The sequence below is a fragment of the Drosophila novamexicana genome, unplaced genomic scaffold, assembly GCF_003285875.2.
Source record: "Drosophila novamexicana strain 15010-1031.04,08,12 unplaced genomic scaffold, DnovRS2.1 tig00004554-arrow-pilon, whole genome shotgun sequence".
NCBI lineage: Eukaryota > Metazoa > Arthropoda > Insecta > Diptera > Drosophilidae > Drosophila > Drosophila novamexicana.
Window position 1 is genome coordinate 3,980,119 of NW_020825051.1, and position 22,598 is coordinate 4,002,716.

The 22,598-nt window shown below is 41.2% G+C and overlaps 3 protein-coding genes across 5 annotated transcripts in view; 1 reads left to right on the plus strand and 2 right to left on the minus strand.

Moving 5' to 3' along the window:
• Window positions 1-22,598, minus strand: part of LOC115769393 (trichohyalin) — a 50,191-nt gene that overhangs the window by 4,064 nt on the left and 23,529 nt on the right. For 2 of the 3 annotated variants that reach the window (XM_030714196.1, XM_030714194.1), the window contains exons 2-5: window positions 10,987-11,039; window positions 640-850; window positions 235-549; window positions 55-166 (exon numbers count right to left, since the gene is read on the minus strand). In XM_030714196.1, coding sequence (XP_030570056.1) covers window positions 55-166; window positions 235-549; window positions 640-697 — 485 coding nt within the window. In that variant the 5' untranslated portion in view covers window positions 698-850; window positions 10,987-11,039. The remainder of the gene's footprint in view (window positions 1-54; window positions 167-234; window positions 550-639; window positions 851-10,986; window positions 11,040-22,598) is intronic. The other variant, XM_030714195.1, reaches the window with a different exon arrangement.
• LOC115769401 (uncharacterized protein F58A4.6-like) lies at window positions 1,690-2,643 on the minus strand. Its single transcript, XM_030714204.1, has one exon. The coding sequence runs from the start codon at window positions 2,404-2,406 to the stop codon at window positions 1,720-1,722; it is 687 nt and encodes a 228-aa protein (XP_030570064.1). The 5' UTR covers window positions 2,407-2,643; the 3' UTR covers window positions 1,690-1,719.
• LOC115769400 (transcription initiation factor TFIID subunit 8) lies at window positions 16,986-18,177 on the plus strand. The gene is made up of 4 exons (XM_030714203.1): window positions 16,986-17,128; window positions 17,184-17,648; window positions 17,713-17,823; window positions 17,889-18,177. The coding sequence occupies exons 1-4, from the start codon at window positions 17,014-17,016 to the stop codon at window positions 18,110-18,112; spliced, it is 915 nt and encodes a 304-aa protein (XP_030570063.1). The 5' UTR covers window positions 16,986-17,013; the 3' UTR covers window positions 18,113-18,177.

Below are 22,598 nucleotides of genomic sequence, written 5' to 3' on the forward strand. Positions count from 1 at the left end.
ACGACCCGCAAAATAAACTACACAAAACTCAATCATAATCGGATTCATACGTACGTCGGATCAATTTGGCTAAACGCATCGTATGTCAGATTACGTCCACTGATGCTCCATTGCCAGTTGTGGTTATGATGATCGTAGGTGCCGCCAATCCAAATGGGATCGTGTTCTGCCAATTTGCAAGTTTTTTATTAATATTCATATTGAGCTATTTTTTGTTCAATTATTTTAACTTACCGCCCGATAACGAATCCTCGCGTTGCAAGTAGATTCTCAGCTTACGGTCGGCAAACTTGGTGGGCTCGGCCAGATTGGCGTTCTTATCCTTGCAAAAGAAGTGCGCCTCCAGCCAGCTGCTGCGCTGCTGCACCAGCGAATAGCAATCGGTGCCGACGCGTTGGAATTGTGGTGGGCACATGGCATACATGCGGCGATTGTGCGCCTTTGTGGGTGGCACAGCCACGGCCGCGTCGTGTGGAGCGGGATCATTGGCAAAGCTGACACCGGCGCTGGCTGCGCTCATATGTAACTGTGCCTGGCTTGTGTGCGCCACTGTAGAACATGGAGCGAGACATTAGGGAGGAGAATATGATAATCATTAGATGTTGGCCGTAGAACGTGGCGTATGCGGAATTTACTTACATAAGCCTAAGGTAATTACTAGGCAACTCAACATGATGTGGCTGCGTTTGCTGCTCATGTTGCACGCTTGACGATTCCTTGCTGCAATTGTTGCTGCTGCTGCTGATGCTGTTGCTCTTGTTGTTTTGTTGTTGTCGTCGTTGCTGGGTTGGCAATTTATTTTCCTTGCTCACTGGGCAACTTTTTACATTGCACTTGAAATGCTGAAGCGCTGAAAAACATAAATAAATGTTAAAACATTTATTATACGCTGAACTCAACTCTTAACTCATCTAATGCTGTTTATCATATTTGTGGAAAATACAAAAAACTTGATGGCAAATGCTTGCGCGAATGGATGTGGCGACGCCGGCGCAAAGACAAATTGAGCTGGCGAGTGAGATTCTTGAATGGATTTGTGTGATTTATTAACGAGCCATTCATAAACAAATTTGACGCTCGTTCAACTGACCAGAAAACAATTCGCAACTGGCCCAGCAAGAGCTCGTGTCTTGTTGTCTGTCAGCGCGCTTGGCTCATATGATTGTCTGTGTGTTTATGTGGATTTCCACTTAACACTTTCTGAAACTGGCTAGCTACTGTTGCCGTGTTGCATTCTATTTTCAATTTGTTGACTTGTGTGTTTGTAATTTACCTTGGCCCATTGGGCGTGACACATAAAGTTTAAGCTGGCTGTAAATATCAAACGGCTTTTAAGCTCCAGTTGAAATAGTCAATTGTTAGTTCGTTGCACGTGCCATATTGTAGCTAGCTTTAATCTAAAATTAGCTATTATTTGTTCGCACAGTTTGTGTGTGTGGCTTATTAACATTTATTAGCCTCAATGACGCTAGCTGCTGGATTAGTCCGCTGAGCGAAGAAGCAGAGCCTTTTCTTAATCGCTCTCTCCCAGTCATCCTCCCGCTTTCGCTTTTTAAGTGACTAAAAACAACTAAAATTTCAAATCTTTGAATTCATGAGAATCGCAAAGAAGGGCGATATTTTAAAGACAGAAAACTTGGAGCACAAAAATGAAATTAATTTTATTCCCAAACTTAAGCGCCCTTTCAACAACAATTAAGTATTTGTTGAATAAAAATATCATTTGCTATTTCCAATTAAACGACGCCTTTGGCGCAGCCCGTACTCGTAGCACAGGCGCTGCCAAATGCCTAGGCACATGTGCACCAGACGCTGGTCGTGCTTCTTGTGCTCCCCACATGCGAATCGGTATTGTGAGCGTATTAGAAGCTTGGCACGTCGCAGTTGACCGCGTTGTATGAGGGATATGCTGTAGTAGAGCTTGCAGCGCGCCTGCACAAATGGATCGCCCAGGCGCAGACCAATTGTCAGCTGCTGGAGCGAGATCTGACCCGCTGCCTGAGCGCAGCCTTCGAACTGGTCGCCGAGCGCCGAGTAGCCACCGCCCAGCGTCGACAGCCAGCACATAAGCTGCTCCAGTTCGATGTGCTGCCAAATGGTGTGCGCCAACATATCCGCCCACTTGTAATCGATGGCCAAACGTTCTGGCGGACGGAATGCCAGCCACAACAGCTGGACACCTAGATCATGCCGCAGCCAATCGCGCAGCACCTGCTGCTGCAACACTTCACGCAGCACATAGTTGCCACTAACCGCATCCAGCTCCAATTGCAAACGTCGCACTGTGTTAATCTTAGCCGGGTTGTTGCCCTCACCACTGGAGAGCACTTGGATGCGGTCTGGAACTGGACGATTGTAGAAGTGGCGACGCCTCGAATAGTCGCAGACGCACACAATTAGCTTCATGCTGGACTTTAAGCGGGTATTGAAGCCAGCTTTAAGCGAGTTTCTTTCGAACTTCTTTTATGATATTAGTCTTCAAACATATTCACTGAAAAACGACAAACTGTGCTGCATATTTTTTGGCTGCAGCGAATATTTCCAAAATTGGCGTGTGCCCGATATTTCATTCAGTCTACAAAAGATTTTTGAAGCTTTTGGAATTGAGTATTTTAAAAAATGAACATAATTTCGACAGCATTGAGTTGAGTTGGAAAATATGAGAATTTAGAGATATCTAAATCTGTTAATTTTTAAAAACATGCAAGTATCCGACGACTGAGGGTATATAGCATATATGCAGTGCATTTCTAAAGTCATCTGATGTCATCATATATATATATATATATAAGGAAATGTAGGCAACAGTCTGACGGAACGCTATAAATCATAATCAGTCATATAGTTGATAAGAGATAAGATAGATGTCTGTCTGACAGTCAAAAAGTCAAATAGTTGATAAAAGGGTTATTTCTGCATCGGATGACTACACGTTGTTGCATCAGATGTGAAAATGCAAGATTTTATTTACCCAACTCGCTCAGTTCATATATATGTACATTCGTATTCCATTTAGAGTTTTTTCAACCTCTTCCACTCTTACTGTCATCTTTTCTAGCTACTTGATTATCTCTTCGACTAAACTGTGATTGTGTCACATAATTGAGCCATTGGAGTCTGTTGCTCCGACCCGATGGCTAACTGAGCGCCTCAGGCAGCGCGTTGCTGTTGGCCATTCGAATTGCCAATTCCAATGCGTCAATTTCGCTGCTAATCATATATAATTTTTGTTGTAAAATAATTCATGCCTGTGCACATACATATACGCACATAAATTAAAAGTGCCGCCGGGCCCAGGTTGAAATCCCAAGTCAATTGCCACGCACAACCCGCTTGACGGCTTTGGCAGACACTGCGACTGTCGCAGCTTGGTGGCGCACAGCTGAGCCAAGAGTCGGCGACAAATTCTTCGGCGATGACGTCGGAGACATGGCCTGACATTGGCCATGGGCCTATGTCTCAGTTACTGTTGTAATTGTCTGTCTGTTTGTTTATTTTGAATACCACCCGCTATACATTGTGTGTACTCCGCGTTGATGGGCCTTCATGGCTCGGCACATTTGTTTGTAGAGCCAATAAGTAGTAGACGCCACCCACAACTACTCGTAAATCCACTCGTAAACTGTGCTGGCCCATATGAGTGGAAGTGGGCGACATTTGAGTGATTTATGGCCGCCTTTGAATGCATTTCGCAGTGGGAGCAGACAACATTCAAATGGCATTCGTTGACAATTTATAGATATTTATCCAAATGTCTGACTGCTGAGTCTGGTTGACCTTGATCTTGAACTTGTTGGGCGTGTCTGGGCTGGTTTTTATAGGCATCTATTACAGCATCGCAGCACTTATCGTAACATCCATCAGGCATGCAGTTGCGATGAAGTCACTTTTGCTGATGGTTTTTATTTATTTGCTATTTGGTTAGCTCTTAACGAAAATGTGTTCTTAATTTGATCTTCGAAATTCGACCAGTTCCCGGAAAGCGAAATCGTAAACAGTCGCAGTAAATGACAAAAATTCACACGAAACAAATCAATAAACAGGGCGAGAAGCTTAGGGAACTTTAAGTTTTACGAGCGACTTGAATGAATGCGACAAGCGAGTGTTCACGATGCTAAGATACTCTGTATAGCTTCGCAGACGAACTCGAGAGTCAAAGGAGATTATGAACTTTGATAAACTCAGAATATATCTATAAATATTTATTGCTCAAGAGCTTTTAACTTGTACAAGCTATATACACCCTTTCGCTAAGCATTACAGGGTATACAAATGATATATGGCAAGCTTTATCCTCACAATCTACAACACTATCCAATTTTTATTTTTATAGCTGTCTGGAAAGATCGAAAGGTCTTTGGCGTTTTTTTAATTTGAAATGCGCGCGCGTTTTTTCGAAATGAAGTTGAGAAATGACCAAAACTCGCTTTTTATGTTGATAAATGAGTTAAGGGCGTGTTTAGACGGAAACTAAATAGTTGATTGTGCACAGGGGAACGTTCTGAATTTGAATAAGCCTTGAATTTGAATTGGGCTTAGTTCAAAAACCTCAAGAATATGTGGCCAATCTTTGGTTTTCATCATTTTATAATTGTCCAACAAAGCGCAAAACTAAATATGCCCAATAAATTGGATTTACAAATTACTTGCGAATGCAAACAATATTTTTGAAAGATCTGTCAATCGGCACTCAACAGAATTAGGAAGCTAGACGAGTGTTTTCTTAATTGAGCTAAGCACCCACACATCACTTCTCACTCAGTCAACCAGTCAACCAGCCAGCCAGTCAATCAATCAGTCAGCCAATCAGCCAATTGAAAGCGAAATGCAGCATCATTTGGTCTTAACCTCTTGACGCGGGTTCAATGTGAACAGCTGCCTCATAAATCTTCGGAATGCTTTTGGATTATTGGGTCTCAATTTTGGAAGCTGGCAAACCGGTTGATAGCAAACAAATTGTCGACATTATTCTTACAACATTCAAACGAACCGCAAAATAAAAAATTAAATATATACTAATAAAGCAAAACGTAAACAAATCAAAGCAGGAAAGCAAATAGTAGATGAAAAAAATAGCTTCCTATAGCTAATATTTGGCAACTTCTGCTCCCACAAGCCGCGCTCCAATCAACTCCAATTAAATTAACCCGTTCTGGGCATAGTTAATTAAGTTGCAGGCAACTAATTGAAGTTCCTAATGCGAGCTAGCATGTAATTAACATAAATTCCAGCATAAAATAAACAAAACGACAAGAAATGTTAAACGAAATTCAGGTTTGTGGTTTCATTAAACAATCATGTACCAAAAAGTATTAACTTTATAAATATTCCAATACACGCATTTATTGTAGCTGTATTTCCGCTCTTAATTAATTTATGCGCATTTTATTGATCTCATGTGTTGCGTATCAAAACCGCACAACAGACCAACTGAAATTTTTGTGCAAAAATAAAAAGTCAAACAAATGAAAATGACCACAAATGGCAATATAATACAGACAATTGTACAGGCTAGCAGATACCCATTAAACTAAAAAGCAAACTCTTTACTCGAATATCATTTTTATAAGTCTAATATGGTTCTTAAACTTTTTAGTATTTCTAGATTCAACCTAATTAACTAATCAAATTATTCGGTCACCAGTTTTAGGGCGCTTTCACTTGAATATATATAAATGCTAGCGGAAGTTAACCGGCGTTGCTCGGACCTACTCTTTTCCTTGCATTTTGGTAAAGTGCAAAATTCGACATCCATTTACCGCCTGTTCATTCTTTCACATTATTTTTAATCAGATATTTTGCATATCCTGTACTCTCTGCACTTTCTACTCATCAGAGATAAGCGCATTGCTTTCAGTTTGCTTTGGTTTTATTTGATTTTGAAGTCTTGGCATAATTCAAGTGTATTTTTTTTGGACTGCTCTTTAGTAAGCCAATCGGCATCCATCCACTGAGCTGCCTTTGAGCGCTTTAGCAGCTGAGCAAAAGTAGAAAAAAAACAGTTTTCATTTTTTCCACCAGCTCTAAACGCATTTTTCCACACAACTGCAACGCAATCTTGGACCGTGATAGCTCAGTTTTAGTGCGCCATTCACATGCTTCACCTGGTGTCATCCAACGAGGCATGGAGGAGCCATGGCACGTACTACTTACATGCCAGCTATCTGGTATCTAATATGCCGTTTGGCTGTGGCAGTTGAGTTTGTCCTGCTCTTGTGCTTTACGTTTTTCGTGTGTGTGGTAATCTTATTGCCCCTGGAGCCTCGTCATGTAGCTGACTTTAGACTGTTTCAGCTGCCTTCAATATTATTATATATCAGAGCGGGGCAATGTTCTCTTTGAATTCTGTTTGCAACAGTCGCCCAGAGAAACAAAAAGTGAAAGTCATTTTATTAATGTTGTGCATTCCATGCGGCTGTAGTTGTTGTTGCATGTCATTGTCTGTAGACACAATCCTTTGACAGTTCAGTTTATAACGACTATCAGATCGCATTGCGGCCCTTGGGTCGTATGCGCAATATCACGCATACACAGCTAGCATGAGGCTGCAGTTTTAATTGAATTCGAGCGAATTGAAAGTTTTGCCTGCAGTTGTTTTTGTTGCCGTTTAAAGTTTAAATTAATTTCCAGTTGAGTTTTCACAAAAGTTGTTTAATGAGTTTAGTCGATGAATTTTAACAATCAATGTGCTGTGGGGAATAGCCTCTCCTCTACTCTCTCTCTCTACTGACGTTAAGTGAAATGAGTGCAGGAAATACTCTAAAGCCACAATGAATGGGTATATTTGGTTAGGTAGACCAGTAAATATTAAGCCGCAGTCACAACTCGTTTACTTAGTGACTCATCTCTGTAGACATAAAACCCAACCCATTTTCTGGGAACTTAAACACTTCAAAAAATCAACGCTTTGTATGCCAATTGGATGTTTTTTTTTTTTATTTTTTGGGTCATTTAATGCATGTGTTCATCAAATTTTTCGGCTATCAATCATTTCCGCTCCAAAATAAAACTAACTGTCCCAATATTTTATTCGCAACACACAGGTCCAGGTATGATATAACCTTTTATGCTACATTCGGTGCCTCGCACGCGCCCCCCCACTCGATTCAATATCAGCTGCATCAATCACATTAGCTCTGACTTTGACTCAAAACACGTACTCGGCGCCCAAGTATGCGCTCTGACTGACTGATATACCCCACTTCGTATCGCCCCGCTCCAGCCTCTTGAGCTGTTATATGCATTTTAAATTGTCAGCTCGGCGTCGTCATCGACCAAATAGATTTGCGTACGTGGCGCAGGCGCCAGCGACGACGTCAGCCTCTATAACACGCGGTGCTATACTTGAGCAACAACTACAGAAACTACAAATAACAATAACAGACACCAATATACTGGAAATATGATAACAACAACAACAACAACAACAACATAAACAGCAACAATTTGCTCTCAAGTGATGTCATGCATTTGAATTTATGCCGAACCGGCGCCCCAGCCTCTTTAATCTCCATTCGTTCAGCGCTGATGATGTAAATATTTTTTTCGCAGTCAAAATGCCTCGAACTACGCTTCAATTACAATCTCTCAGCTCTTTGGTGGATTTTATTTTAGAGGGCATCATCAATTTGTTACGAAATGTGCAACGCTTAGAAGGTAAAGCTTCTGGACCGTAAGGTATATACGTTATATGCCTTAAAAGCTGTCACTGAAAAGATTACCTCGGAAATGAAGTTCTAGTATAAAAATGTTTATGTTTTTCATGATATCTTGACCACATTTGGCATTTACCAGTTTCAGTATGCTCCATGCTTACAAGAATTTGCATCGAATATATAATATATATAGCTCCACATCTCTTCTGTTCTTCAGGAGGAAATACTGGGCTGACCTTCTACATGACCTTTTGCAGGCCTTTAAAGAGTATTTAGTGTTCGGAGTCACGCACATATTCGTTCCTTGTATTTTTTAACCAGAGCTAAGGTTTTTTTTTATGAATTTTTTATGGCTTTTCTGTTTGCATTGACATCAAAATGTCACTTGAATTGTTGAAATATTTTCAATTAATTATTTGCAACGCTTGAGAAAAAACTGTTTTTTTGTTTTGTTTTTATTAATTTCTGCGCAAATATTTGGGCAAATTAATAACAGAGCAAACACGCAGCAAATTTAGCTTTCACATTTTCTCCAGGAAAATTAGGAATTTGCCTGAGACGGACAGCGGCTATTTGCCGAGTGCAGAAGCGTCCAGTTGGCCCTCGGGCAGCGAATATTGTTTTTATTTTTTAGAATTTTGGGGCTGACGCAAATGTTTGGCGCGTGTCTGTGGCACAGTTGACACTTTTTCCGCTGCCCATCAGCCCAGTCTACCCGCCCACCCTTGCCAGCTTTGGTTCTGCCCAATTTGCTTTAAGTGCAGCATATCCCTGCCTGTCCTGCTGCTCCTGCGGCCCATGGCTTTGTGTGTGTGTTGTAGGTGGACACACGCATTTGTGTAGCTAGATTTGCTGCTGTTGCTCGACATGCTTTGGCCTCGTTGCCATGTTGCCTGCCTGTCGTTCGTGTCAACAATAAATCAAAAGTTTTATCTTGTTTGTGTGCCCTAAGACCCCAAGAGTCAGGCCCAGAGCCGGAGCCGTAGCCATAGCCAGAGCCAGAGCCAAATAGCCAGACATATTACTGCGTCAGCCCTCATGCCATCTTTTGCAGTGCCAACAAATTTTGCTTGACTCTAGACGTTGTGTTGCATTGTGTTCTTATGTGGCTGCTGCTGCTGCCACTATCATAATGACAAACATTTTGCTAGCCGGCCATCATGTTATATATATATATATATATATATCTGTGCATGTGTGTGTAGCTGTATGATGCATGGCAAGGATTTGCTTCAATCCTTGAGGCTGCGCACTCCGTACTCAATCATGCCGTCAAATTGTTTGCCAACATGTTGAAAATCCGCTTGCCAGACGCAAACACAAACATAAACATTATTCAGTTTGATTTCCATTTGCATTTGCTCGAGCTTTTTTCGCCATGAAAATTATTTCCGTTTAGCTGTAATTTGTATGCCTCGTCCTGTGCCGCGCTCTCTCTCTGTGTGTGTGTATGTGTGTGTGTGTGTGGTGCTGCAGCTGCTTCGCGTTGCGACTGCCACATTTTGTTTATTTAACGGCTATGCAAAGTCTGCGTCAATTTATTGACCAACTGGCATCTGTGGGCGTGGCTGATTAATAAGTGTACGTTCCTCTGCCCCATTTGGGCATGCATACATTTGTTTAAATTTGTTGATTCAAATGTCAAGGCAAGCATCAGGTTTGTGGTGCGTTTCACTCACAAATTAAACGCAAATCATAAAATTCTAAATCTAAATCCAAAGCAATCAAATTGACGCTTCAAGCGACCAATTTGGTAAGACACAAATTTGCCAAAAAGATAAACGACTTCAGAATACTCGCTCACGTTCCAATAACAAAAGAACAAATTATAAATTGAATCGCCTTCTAGCTCTAAGACCGTAAAGTATATCGTTTTCGCAATTTGCCACGCCCCCAGAGGGGGTAATTTTATCTAATGGTACCTAACTTCATACCGAACATAACTAATATACTCTTTTTCACTTTGTGAACGAGCATTAAAACTTGAGTGCAAATTGTATGCAAATTTCATATTATAAAAGGTGACTAATACAATTTGACTTATAGTTCACCTCGGTGGGGGGCTGTGTGTGCGTGTGGATCTCAGCTGCCGACTGAATCATCAGTCGTTAAACTAACTGGCTCTTATCATACCAGTTGGCCACGTGAGTGCTGATGGAGCCACTGCAGCCGGGAGCCATTCAAAAGTGCCTGCTTTGCATAACATTTAATAAAAGCTGCGACTTTGACTATCGCAAATTGTATAAATATTTGATAGCAGCTTGTTCGTATCAATATTTGCGTGTGCGTGTGCGTGTGTGTGTATGTGTGTGTGGCATTCAACAGAAACTGTTGTGGCTAAAGTTGTTGAAACTTAAAGCCACAAATGGGGATATTGGAAATTATTACGCATACGCCACGTGCACCGCATAAGAGCGACCGATAAATGCAATTGTTATACGACTGTGAATGAATATTGAATGCGCTTTGTATACCCTGCAAAACGAAATATGTGTCAAGTGGGTATGTTGAACTGCATACAAGACATGACTAAAGCCAAACCTTAATCTTTACCCCTTGCCTTAACAGAAACTAGCGCTATTTATGCAGGAGTTCAAGTGTATTTTTCAACACTATATATCGATAGATTTATCGATTGATTTTTGAGAGCCCATTACACTTTTCAACATTGCAGTGCCACTCCACAGCCAAGCACTTTATTTAATTATATGACTGGGCCGTAACGCCCACTTTTGTTAATGGGTCCGCCCTATCGCTTTTAACACTCTCCTGTTATTGTTGTTTGCGGGCAATTTTTGTCAGCGTATGCCGCAAGCGGCGCTTGAAATATGGCACGTGACGATAGTGTTAAAAATAAACATAAATAAATGTGGCGCTGTCGCGGGCAGAAAGCCGACGAAAATAAATATAAATAAGTGCAAATGAAAATGGAAAACTTGGAAAAGCGTAAGATGAAAACGCAAATCGCCGCCTCGCATAGCGCTAAATGTGTGCGGTAAATATTGATCGGAAGACCAAACCAAGGTAAAGTAAGCCAGAGATGCGGATTCTGGCTGCGAAGGTTGGCTTGTGAAAGCTGGATTGGGTGGAGGGTGGTGGAGGGGAGCGGGCGGAGCTATGCTGCGCTGGCTTAGCTGCGGTGCTTTTGCAACAGTTCGTGTGGCTTTCCACAAATATTTATTAGAAATAACGCAAGCGCCTGGAATTATGCGCATGCATTCTGATGCACTTGCTGAAATGAGGTTTTGCAAACAATTTCACAAAGTCAAAGTTCAGTTTTACATTTGACTTAACTTTAAATTATTTAATTGAGTTTATTTACTTAAATTACCTTTTGCACAGAAGCAGCTTGAGTTCAAGGAAATTTCTTAAGAACTGGTTCGGCTGCAATTAAAGAAATATATGCTTTTATTTAATAAGTCTGTTTAGGTATATTATTTTATGCCTTAAAGCTGAGCAATCAAGTAAAACGGATGTTTGGCAAACTTGTAACATATTTCTCTCAGTGTAATCAGGCTGTAATAAGTAGGCTCATTACAGATGTCAATTACCGAAACCAATTCCGAAAAATCAGCGCAAACTGACACATTTACAGCTGCACGACTTTCCAGCCAGCTGATCGGCTAATGGTTAATGACAATTGTGAACACCGACAACAACAACAGCAACTTTAAACACTCGAAAATTACGTAATAAAGGCCGTGTCTACTGAGCAGCAGTTGGTCAACCACTGCAAAGACTGTGACCACTGTAACCACCGCTGTGAATGCTGTGAGGACCACTGTAACCACGGAAGCCATGTCCAATTGGACAACAAAAGCGCGCGCTGTCAACCTGTCAAATAGCGCGAAATGACAACAATAGCGACAACAATAATAGCAACAAGAGAAACTTGTAATAATAGTTATCTGGGTTGTAAACAAGTTTATATATGCTGCTTAGGCAAAACCGAAAGCGACAGGTGAACTGCATAACTGAACGATTCGCTGTCAAATAATTAAAACTATTTGCGCTTATTTACAAATAATATCGAACGATTCTTCAACAACATTTCAATCACAAGCATAGCATAAAATCAAGCGTCAGCTGCGAGTGTGAAAACTTTAAGCGGCTTCCCAGCCAAGAAGCGAAATGTTCCAATATATACTAGATGAAAAGTAAATAGGATTGAAGGGCTGAGCTGACGGGACACCGAAGGAATAATGCTCTTTAAAGCTTTGCAGAGGAATTCTGCAGTTCGCAATTGCGAGTCCAGATCTATTAAAAAAAAAAGTTTTCATAAAGCTAATTTTATGACCAATTCTTTCTATAGAACTATGTGATATATGGGTTTAATGCTGATAAGAGTATGCCCAAGTGCAGAGAGTATATTGAAACTAGTTAATGTCAAGTTTAGTAAAGATGTTACGAGAAACAAGAACCTGTTTGTACAAAAACTTGATCGCTTCTGTTACATAATATAGAAGCCCAATTTCTGTAACTAAAAGTGAGAGATCTTTCCTTCATTTCCTTCTACTTCCATTTTGTGATAAAATGATTATATCCGCTGAAAGGGTACCAAAAAGTTGGTTGATAAGTACACAATGTAAGCTGCTTAAAGATTTTTCCGACTGATGTTTTCCTTGTGTACATTGGCTAAAAATAGTTCAGCTTTGCAGCAACAGCTGACAGTGGGACGAACAAGTAGATAAAACTTGGTTCAGTTTATGAATTTAAATATTTTGTCAGAACTTTGTGAGAACTTTGTTAATTGCAATGAAAATGCAGTTTGAAAAAATTCAATTGAAATTCCCTTTTAAGCTTACGATAAGAATGGATCTATACCACTGTGCTGCACTTGTTGGTAGACTTTTCTATTGGGGTATTACTTAAAGCTCTTGCACTTGTGCGTTTTTTTCTTGCAACATCTGTAACAAAGTTTGCCGCACAGTCAGTGCAGTTTCTCGTAGATATTTGATATTGGGTACATTTGTGGCACATTTAGGCAATCAAATTGTAGATATTTGCCTCGAAAATGTTGATTCAAGTGTGGCGCCACATTTGGTGGAAAATATTTGATGTCTGAGACTCTTCATTTCTAGCCAAATCTGGCAGGTGACAACGCCCACAATTTTGATTAATTTTGATTGCCCGAAATTGGGAGGGTCTTTTATTTGGAGCGAGAGCAATAATTGAAATTTTTGAGAATCAAACAAACAATAGAGACGCCAGCAGCAGGCAATTATGTCAAATAAAAGTGAATAATTTATCAATTATGCTGCGTTTTATTAACAACTTTAGCTTTTATTATATCTATGCAAAATGGCAATTAAAAACGAGGACACACCAAATTTAACCAAATTCGGAATATTGATGAAATGGTATGGAGGGTGTGCTGGGGACTGACTTAGAAGAGCATTTATTAATTCAATTTCGTTGTCTGCCCCGAAATCGGAATATGAATAAAAAAAAAAGAAAAGGAAAAAACAATACAAACGCGAGTCAGAGCAAAATATTCGATTGAAATTTAAATTCAAATCAACTTTCCAAGCTGCCCGCAAATTTATGCAGAGATATTTTTCTGTTTTTTTATATTTTTTTTGTTTGAATTCAGTTCCTAGTTGTACGTCAGAGACTCGATTTATGTGGCACGTTACTTCTTGAATGTTCCAAATGAAATGCAAAATGTGTGCTAAAAACAAACAGAACCTTTCGAAACATAATTACGAAGTTCACTTGCATAGGCAAAACAGAAATATGGCTGCGCAGGCAGAACCAGAAGCACAAGAGGAAGAAGCATTTTTAGAGGAGAAGCAACAACAATGTGGGAGACTTAAGCCCAACATATCCCATATTTCATATACCCGACCATCTACAAACATATCGCATGGCAAATAAACAAACAAAAACACGACCCAAAAGCAAGCAAAATAAACGTGACAATGTTAAGGTACCATAAAGAGGCTGAAGTAGCCGAAGAGGAAGCGTATAACCGGCAGCAAAGGCAAATAAGCAAATGCGAAGAAGATGAAGTAAAAGTAGAAGAAGTCGCAGTCGAAGTGGCAACTAAAACAACAATGTGAGAAAATGCAGACGCAAATTATGAAAGAAATTCTAGAACTCGTGGATGTCAGCAAAGGGAGAGGGGTGGCGGGAAAAGGCAAGGCATGTGCCTTGTCAGACTCAGTGACATTTTCGAGTGGCTGCCATTTGGCTGTACTGGCTCCAGGTCCCAAGAGCCCCATCCCAATTGGACTTTGTATCGTTCGAAAATTGTTGTTATTGCATTTATTTTGGGGCGCACATTTTGCAGACGTTGCTGCCGCATTCGTTTTTGGCATTAACAAATTGCATGCATTGCATTTTTATTTGTTGCCTTCAATAGTCCAAAATGGCTTTGCGTATTTCATGGGAATTAATGCAGTCTATTTTAAGCAAAATTTATGAAACTGAGATGTCAAACATGATTTGCAGCTATAAAATGACCCAAAATTGTAGATGCAAGCAACTCGCTCTTCTATGCGATTCTCATTGAGTTAAGTAAGAGGAGTAAGAGCAAATCCAAAGGCTGAGTGTGAGAGAGAGCGAGTGAGCTGCATGAGGGAGAGAGAGAGAGTGAGGATCGATATAATAGAGGTACTTTTTATTACTAAAAATGTTATTAAAATCTCGATGAAGTTTTCGACAACAGAATCGCCAAGGCAATATTTAAAATATGTCCAAAAATGGCATGCCACATGTGACACAGTTTTGGCCAGATTTCAGTTTTATGTTTTGAATTTCTCAATTGAACTCCACAAGCAAAAGATATTTATTAATACCACTTCATTTGCCAAACTTGCAACAAGTTCGGCACGTTTCTTTTACCTCAAGTTCAAACACCTGCTTTGGAAACGGCTGCAACTCCGTTATATAAAGACTTGTTGGTTGGGCCAAATTCCAAGTCAATTGCAAATGACTTGTGGCAGCTGAGGCTAAGCCTGGCTCCAGTTCCGGTATTAGCCTGTCATAGACAAAGCCAAAGCATTGACCTGCCCTTCTCCAGATTGGAGATCGTGCCACAGTTTTAACTGAGTGCGGCAGGCCAACTGAGTGGGCTTAACGGTCCCAGAGCGGAGCAGCCAATTGGTATCTCAATAGGTCTATCTGCAAACGGGGCAAACTGGAACAATTTGTTGCCGCAATTTGCACCAGTTGCAGTTGCAGCCGCATCGACAACATCGACAGCATCGTCTGGCGGCAACAACTTGCAGAGTAATCTGGCGCTCAATCAATTTGTTGCAGGTTTGTTTAGCTGTCGTTCGCATTTGCCGACTGTCTTTGCTGACTTAAGCTGCCAGCTTATCAAATTAATCGTTTGAATTAGCCTGTTCTGCTCTCAGCGGCAGAGAGAAGACAGCGACAGCTCAATTTGTGGCTGCAACACAAATTGTGGCAATTATTTTGTTGAAAACAAACAACTTGCAACTCAAGTTGCGCATCTTGTTAATTATGAATGAAATTTATGCAACAATGGGTGCAGTAGCCACACACACAGCCACACACACACACAACGATAACATTTGCATGCTGCGAAATGATTTAGTTTTTATCTAAGATACAAGCTGCATGCTTGGGGCAGTTGCGCCTGCGCCGCGAATCGGCGCGCAGATTGAGACTTGAACTAAGCTGATTTTGCATTCCCGATAGGCAGCCGGCACAAATGTCAGCCACGCACGCCCACAATACACGATCAACGTGCTGGGGCATCGGCGCGGAGGCAATTTGTTCAATTGCGGCAGCCTCTTGGGCGTCACAAATGCGAATCTCGCATCTGCGACGTCTGCATCTAAAAGGCTTCGCCCGCCGACATGCAACACTCTCCTAGCTGCCCCGGCGGCTCAGTTCAATTGACACAGTAACCTCGTCGCTTTTTTCATGCCTCATGAATGATTACCACCTCCAGTTGCCACAACATCAACAACAACAACTTTTATGATGCATTGCGCTGTCTGTGCGGCCGCCTGTTCCGGCGACGGCTTTGGATGCCTCTCGTGTGTTTGCTTGTGGCTTGTGGAAATTTGTCATTAGGCACAATACTCGCACATTCTCCTACTAGCTGCCTTGGAGTTAACAAGCCAACTTGTTTGTTTCCATGTCCCTACCTGTGTGAGGGTATGCGCAATTTCTCTTCAAGTTTGTCAAAAAAAACTTGAATCTTCCATATACTGCGTTTGTAATTTCCAAACGGTTCAAGCATAGATATTAATAACCTATTTATCAAGGGTAAATGACTCAAAAGTAGTTAGTTACTTATGAAGAATTACAATCAACCATTACAATCAAAATTCAGGTTATGCGCTTGTAATTCCCAAACGGTTCAGGTGCATGCTATATGAAGCTGATGATGATGTGTCATTCGATGTGACAACCACAACAATTTATTTAATCAAAGATAACTCACATACTTTATATAGGATAAGCTGTTGAAAAGGTTAACTGTAGAGTCATTCGGTGAAATGATTAAATACTTATTTATTCATTGAGAGAATCTACTCTTTACATATTTATTTATACTCTTTAGGTACTCAACTATACATGAGAATTTTCTTGCCTATTTTGACATATAGCCTGCATTAAGCATTTAATATATTCGTGCTAATTATAATAAAACTTGAGTTCATTATTAATATTTATTTTTACAATAAGAAATAATCTACAGTTTTATTCACATTTTCACAATGATTCTTAACTGGATTTAAGTGTATTTTCGCTTCGTTTCTTTAAAGTTGAATGTCTCTTGTCGCCTGTCTAGTCCCGGGACATGATGTTAGTTGGGAGCAGTTGCTGCGTTTGTTTTCCAGAAAATTGATTCAGCAACAAATATTTGCATAACTCATTAAGAGCGCTGCGAGATACGTAAACGTAAACGCAAACATTCACGTAAATGAAAACACGTTAAATAAGTTCATTATGTGCGTGCTTGTGTGTTAGTGTGTTAGTGTGTGCATGTGTGTGCGTGTGTGTGTATGTGTGCAGTTTGTCGCGATCGTCAAGCGAAAATATTTTAATTAGTTTTTGGGCGGGGAAACGTCTCGAATCGCTGGCTAATTGTTGGCATTGGCTCAGCGAGCGAAACGAGCGCTGATTGTGTGCAGCATTATGGAAAGATTATGCAAACATGTTAAGGGGTTAAACAGACAACAGAAGCCAAAGGCTGGCTGTGGAAATTCCAATGGAAAACTGAAGTAGAGTGAGCAGGAAAATCTGCAGTTGCTGTGGCAGCTCCGAAGAGAATGCAATTTGACAGTTAGTCAACACTGGCAAATGACAGGACAGCAAAATAGCCGACAGCTAGTCAAACATAATTGATTTGCCTGCCTTCAATCAGTTGCAACAAATGAATCCATACGAGGAGATATTGGGCCAAGTGATGGACCAAATGCTTATGCAAAAGGACTGCAATACGGAGAACAAGCTGGTGCACGACAAGCTGGTCGTGCTGATGCGCTACAGTGAGTAACTGCATTCCAGTGCCCTCCAGTTCTCTCCAGTGCTCCTTATCGGCAGGACTGCGTGACATTGCGGTGACCACCTCGAATGCCGCCTGTCATGCGGGCCGTTCCACGCCCTGTTACTTTGATGTGGAGCGCACGTTCCGTGTGCTGGGCATTGGGGTCCGTGGCTTGCGGGAGTTGCGTGATAGCAGCGCAGAGACTCAGCCGACGCCCATCAGCTTTAGCCCGGTGGAGACGCGCGACGAGGATATACACCAGAGTCCACAGCTGGATATCAATCAGTCGCGTGGCTTGCGCAGCGGCCGCCACATACCCAAATATATGCCGCCCTTTCCCGGTGTGCACACCTACAAGAACACCATGATGGACATTGTCACGGATCGCGGCTATGTCTCGGAGCGGCAACGTCGTGCCGATCTGCAGCTGAGCACCCAGAGAGCACTCAATAGGTACTACCTGCGCACACGGCCGGCTACTTCGCTATTTATTGAGCCGCAGCGCGGCACAGAATTCATGGGTGAGTCACCGGCAACAGCAGCTAATCCTCGACAGATGCTAACAATTCCGTTCGGGTCAGATAGTGCTTAATGTGAATGTGCCCAAAAAGCCGGCCTACTTAACGGCATTAATGCCGCGCGATGAGGTGTTCGATGTGGATATCTACGAGTTCAATGAGCCGCCCAATGAGAGGGGTGAGGAGGCAGTGTGTATACCAAGCTATACTTTTTTTATATTGAATATTCCCCAACAATTGTAGCACGGAACAATCCTTTTATGAAGAAGCCGCGCGATAAAAGCGAGTGTAATCAATCAATCGAGGAAGACAATAATGAAAATGAATCGGAAGAAAATGATGATGATGCCGATGACGATCGTGATCAGGAGCATGATCAGGATCGGGAGCGTGAGGATAACGAATACGATGATGAGGACGATTGGCAACTGCCTAACTTAAATGATGATGACGAATCCTCATCATGAGAACTACTAAAAATTAACTATAATTTTGCGAATGGAGTAATATTTTATGAAGTTTAGTATATCAGCATTGATATGCGATAAATTATAAACCTTTTAACTTGAACCGATATCGTTCTAGCTGTCCTTAATAAGTATGAACTTTCCGCTTGAGTGTTCATTTTTGTGTCCAGTTCATATCAGTTGATTCCCTGCAGCTTCTGCAGTGCAAGCAATTTAATTTATTTCAATTACATTTCGTTAAAAACTGACACACGTTTTCGAGGGGTTTCCAATTGCCGCATCCAACACCTCGCATCAAGAGCCAAAAGGTGAGGTGAGGTGAGGTGAGCTGGTGGCCAAAGTTCAAAGTGCTTTACTGTAGCACTTGCTTGGTTCCTGCCTGGTTCTCTCCTGTTCCTGGCTGCTAACGGTAACGATTCCAGAGTATTAAATAACTTTGTAATTTAATTAACTTTGACGTCGACGTCGACGTCGTCTGCGTCTGCGTCTCCGTCGTGCCGCTTAACTTTGATTAACGTTTTGCAATTTTTCAACAAGTTTGAGTTGAACTTCGCCTCACGTAGCTTAAATGCCAGGTGTGCATGGCCTTAGAAAGGGGAGAGAGCGGTGGGGCAGGAAGTGGGCCAAAGGATTCCCCGTCTATGCTTGAACTCAAGAGTTTGGATTTCACGCGACTTTTGCAAGTGCCCGGGCTGTTGCAGTTATTTGTGTCTCTCAAGTTATTTGAGCCAAGTATTTTGAGATTAGAGCACTTGATGCTGCGGACTCAAGATGCTGTGGTCGTATTAAAGTCTTAAAGGGCCTTAACTGGCTAGCTGACATCATAGTAATATAAAATGGAATACCAAAAAGTCACATAAATTGGCTAAAATAATTATACAGCTAAAAATCGTTGCTAATTATTGTCTATTTTGGGCCAATGCTTTCCTTTATTTTATGGCAACATTTTGTGGCACAAGCGTTTGTGTATTTTTGGTTTGATTGCAACACGTTTCCGTTGATTATTTGATTTGGCAACAGCTGAAAGCATTTCACACACACGCACACGACAGACATAATTTGACTTTGATATTGTGCCAGGGCACAAGTTGCAGCTGCAAATGCAGTTGATGATGCAAAAGGAGGCAGCTGCCAAGCGCCGCCTCTTGTTAAACTTGCCAAAAACGATTTCAATGCTGTTGTTGTTGTTCTTATTGTTGCAACATTAAAATGTATAAACATAAACAATCAAGCACGAGAAATACTATTTCTACATGCCTCATAAAGACTGGAGCACATTAAAAGCCAAAGCCAAATTCGAAATATGCAATAACTGGCGCAAATGAAACCTCAACAACAAATGAATTCGTAATTTGTTTAGACGATGATTTGTTGCTCCAGATTAGAAATTCTGTTATTTTCTTCTACTATCTATATGTGCGTATATGTATATAGATATTTTTTATTTTGCGGCTTGTGCCCGTTTCGGTTGTCATTTTAACCTAATTTAACCCATGTTCGCCAGCGGCAACATTTTTGTTTATTTACGGTCAACTTTTGTGGTCCGCTGAGATATATTGAAAATTATGACACAAGTTTGATTTTTCCAAAAAAAAATCGTCTTGTTTTTTTTTTGTGGCAAGGCCAGTGGGCGTGGCTTAGGCCATGTAGTTTCATTTATTTATTTTAGTTGTGCTCTTTTTTAGGCACAGACGCATAAAAAACAAACACACAAACAGCGGAAGTGGAAACATGCAATAGCACACAGAACAACAAAAACAAACAAACAACTAAAAAAGTAAAGAAAAAATATTTAAATGACGACTACCAAATGCTCTACAGCTAGTTTAAGTAATGTTATAAACTCGTTAGTTGAACTTTTAGGCTAGAGCTGAGAATCAAGCCATCTTCTGGTCCAGAAGCTCAACTTATATTTAAAAACAATTATTTTACTACCAAATCATTTTAAGATGCACGTGCATTTAGCTAATCAATTTATTAGCAATCTTTTTTTTGCTCATTCGATAATTGCTTAAATTTTGATTATATTTAAATGAATTTATTATGCTTTTACCCTTTCGTATGCAAAAAATCGACTTCATCATAAACCTTACATTTTCATTTCACACACAGGAAGACACAACATGTGTGTGTGTGTGTGGGTCTGTTATCTTGTTTGTTTGTGACCCGCTTGGCCAAACAAAAGCCAATTTTTCATAAATCTTTCCCGAGCCGCACATTGCCCCCCATCTTGCCGCCCCTTATCACAATTCCCCTGTCAACTCACAACGCACTCTTTCTTTTTCCCTTGTTCTATCTCTCGCTCTCTCTCACGCTATCGCTCTCTCTCTCTCTCTCGGTTGCCATTTTACGGTTGCATTTAACCTTTTTCTCTCGAAATACACTTTAAAATTTACCGCTCTGTTGTTTGGCCATAAAAATGTTGTTTGTTGTTTCGGTTGCTCATACGCCCCGTTGTCAGTGTGCCCAGCTATACAAATTGCCGGCTCGTTATAATTATGACGTCGTTTCAACTCTTGTCAAGCGGCATTATGTGTACATGTGTGTGTGCCTGCCTGTGTGTCTGAGTGTCTGTGTGTGCCGGGAAAAGTCTCTAAGCAAATCAATTCAAGTTCACGCGTCTCTCAACGGCTTAGGAATTGCGAGGCGTGTGCGAATTTTTACTTCAGCTTTACTTTTCTTTTGTGACTGGCTTTTGTTGGCATTTTCCTCGCGTCAGAAATGCCAAAGCGAACCTAAAGTTGCCTTTCAGCTGTTGTTGCCCTTCAGTTTATTTGATTTTTATTTTGCCTGCGTTGGTTTTGTATGGCCTGTACTTCTTATTTTTTTTCGGCTGCCTCGTGTTATTTATGTGCATGTATTTTTATTATTTTGTATGCTTTTTAATGCATACAGCCAGCATGTAGATGAAGCAGAAGCAGCAGCAGCAGCAGAAAAACGCCAGCAAATCGCTCGTCAGACACGCGCGTGTTTAGCATAAGAATTTAACATTGACTTTCTGTCTTTCGCTTGAGAATTACAAATTTCTTTGGCGCTGTCTCCCAAATGGCCAAATGGCCAAGCAAACAGCTGTACTCAACTAATCAAATGAGCTGAGAGAAAGCCTTTCGACAACATATCGCCAACATGTGAAGGTGAATCGTATGTCAAATCAAATCTGCGAATAAATATACCTTGCAAAACTTTTCAACAAATTCAATTTAACAATTCATATTTCTTTTTTTTTGCTAAGTAATTGAAATGCTCATAAGTTTTAGTTGTTGAAATTGAGGCGAAATTGTTTTTGGGCACACAATAGTTGTGCATAACCCAGCACTGTTCGCTGTATTTTGTCCCTACAACTGTTCATTTGTACGTGTTATTTGCACGTTTTGCTGCTGCTTTATGGCTGCTTTATTATGTAGCTCAGACCCAGACCCAGACCCAGATCTAACTCTCTGCCCGTCCTGCTCAGAGGCAACTTGCTGCTAGCCAAGTTTTCTCCTCTAGTTAAGCGTGTGTGTGTGTATCAAATGTCTGTGCGTGTTGGAGTGTGTGTTGCTTTTGTGTGTGTTACTCGATATTATGGCAGCTATATAAAAGTACATTTATTGTATACATGCACATGATATGTATTTTTAGCATCGCTGGCGCGTGTTACGTGTTAAAATTAACACGAGGCGCCACAAGCAGCTGCCACGTTGCGCATACGCCGCGTGTGCCACCTGCCTCGGCGCGTGTGTGTGTTCTGCTTGATTAAATTGATTGAATTTGATTGCTGTGTCTGAGTTGTTGTTGCCCGTCCAGAGTTGCCAATCTGGCAAATGTTGTGCACTTTGTCTTGCAGCCCTGTTGCATATTTCATAGACGACGGCAAAAGCAATTAGTTACGCGTGGAGTGCAGCTAACACGGCTCTGTGGCAGGACGCCCAATTGTGTAGCCAGCTCACCTGTCTTGCCTTCAATTCACTCAAGTGAAATGCAAATTTGCCTAAGACGAAACACAGCCGGCAATTTCCACGAAAATGCAATGCAATTGAATTAATGAGCTGCCGAAGCACCCTGAGAACAAGCGAGAAAGAGTGAGAGAGAGAGAGGGAAAGGGAGGGAACTGGCATCTATGGAGAATGTTTTGAATACCTAATGTCTTTATTATGCCAAAGCGTGCAGCAAGCAGCTTTAGCTGCAATTGCCTCTCATACATCTCAAAGTACCAACAAGTTGAGCTTTGCCAATTACAATGCGCTTGAGTATCGGCCAAGATGACTACATCTCCAGCTCGAGATACTATTCAGTGTCTGGGTCCGAGCATTGCTTCCGTCAGCGGTCTGTCTCATTAGCCCCGTTGCAATTGTGCGCATTCCAAGCAGTTTGTTATCTTTTGTCAAAGCAAACACAAAAGCAAACACTTGCAATAATAAATAGCTATTATGATGATGATTATGTTTTTGATTATGCTGCGCTGAACTGAGCTGGGCTGAGCTGCCTTGTCGCTCAGACCAAGTTT

Excerpts from the sequence above, each read along its gene's own strand:
- LOC115769401 (XM_030714204.1), bottom strand. The coding sequence starts at position 2,406 with ATGAAGCTAATTGTGTGCGTCTGCGACTATTCGAGGCGTCGCCACTTC.
- LOC115769400 (XM_030714203.1), top strand. The coding sequence starts at position 17,014 with ATGAATCCATACGAGGAGATATTGGGCCAAGTGATGGACCAAATGCTT. Across the intron at positions 17,129-17,183 it reads GGTCGTGCTGATGCGCTACA|GACTGCGTGACATTGCGGTG; the intron begins GTGAGTAACTGC and ends CCTTATCGGCAG. Across the intron at positions 17,824-17,888 it reads TGAGCCGCCCAATGAGAGGG|CACGGAACAATCCTTTTATG; the intron begins GTGAGGAGGCAG and ends CAACAATTGTAG.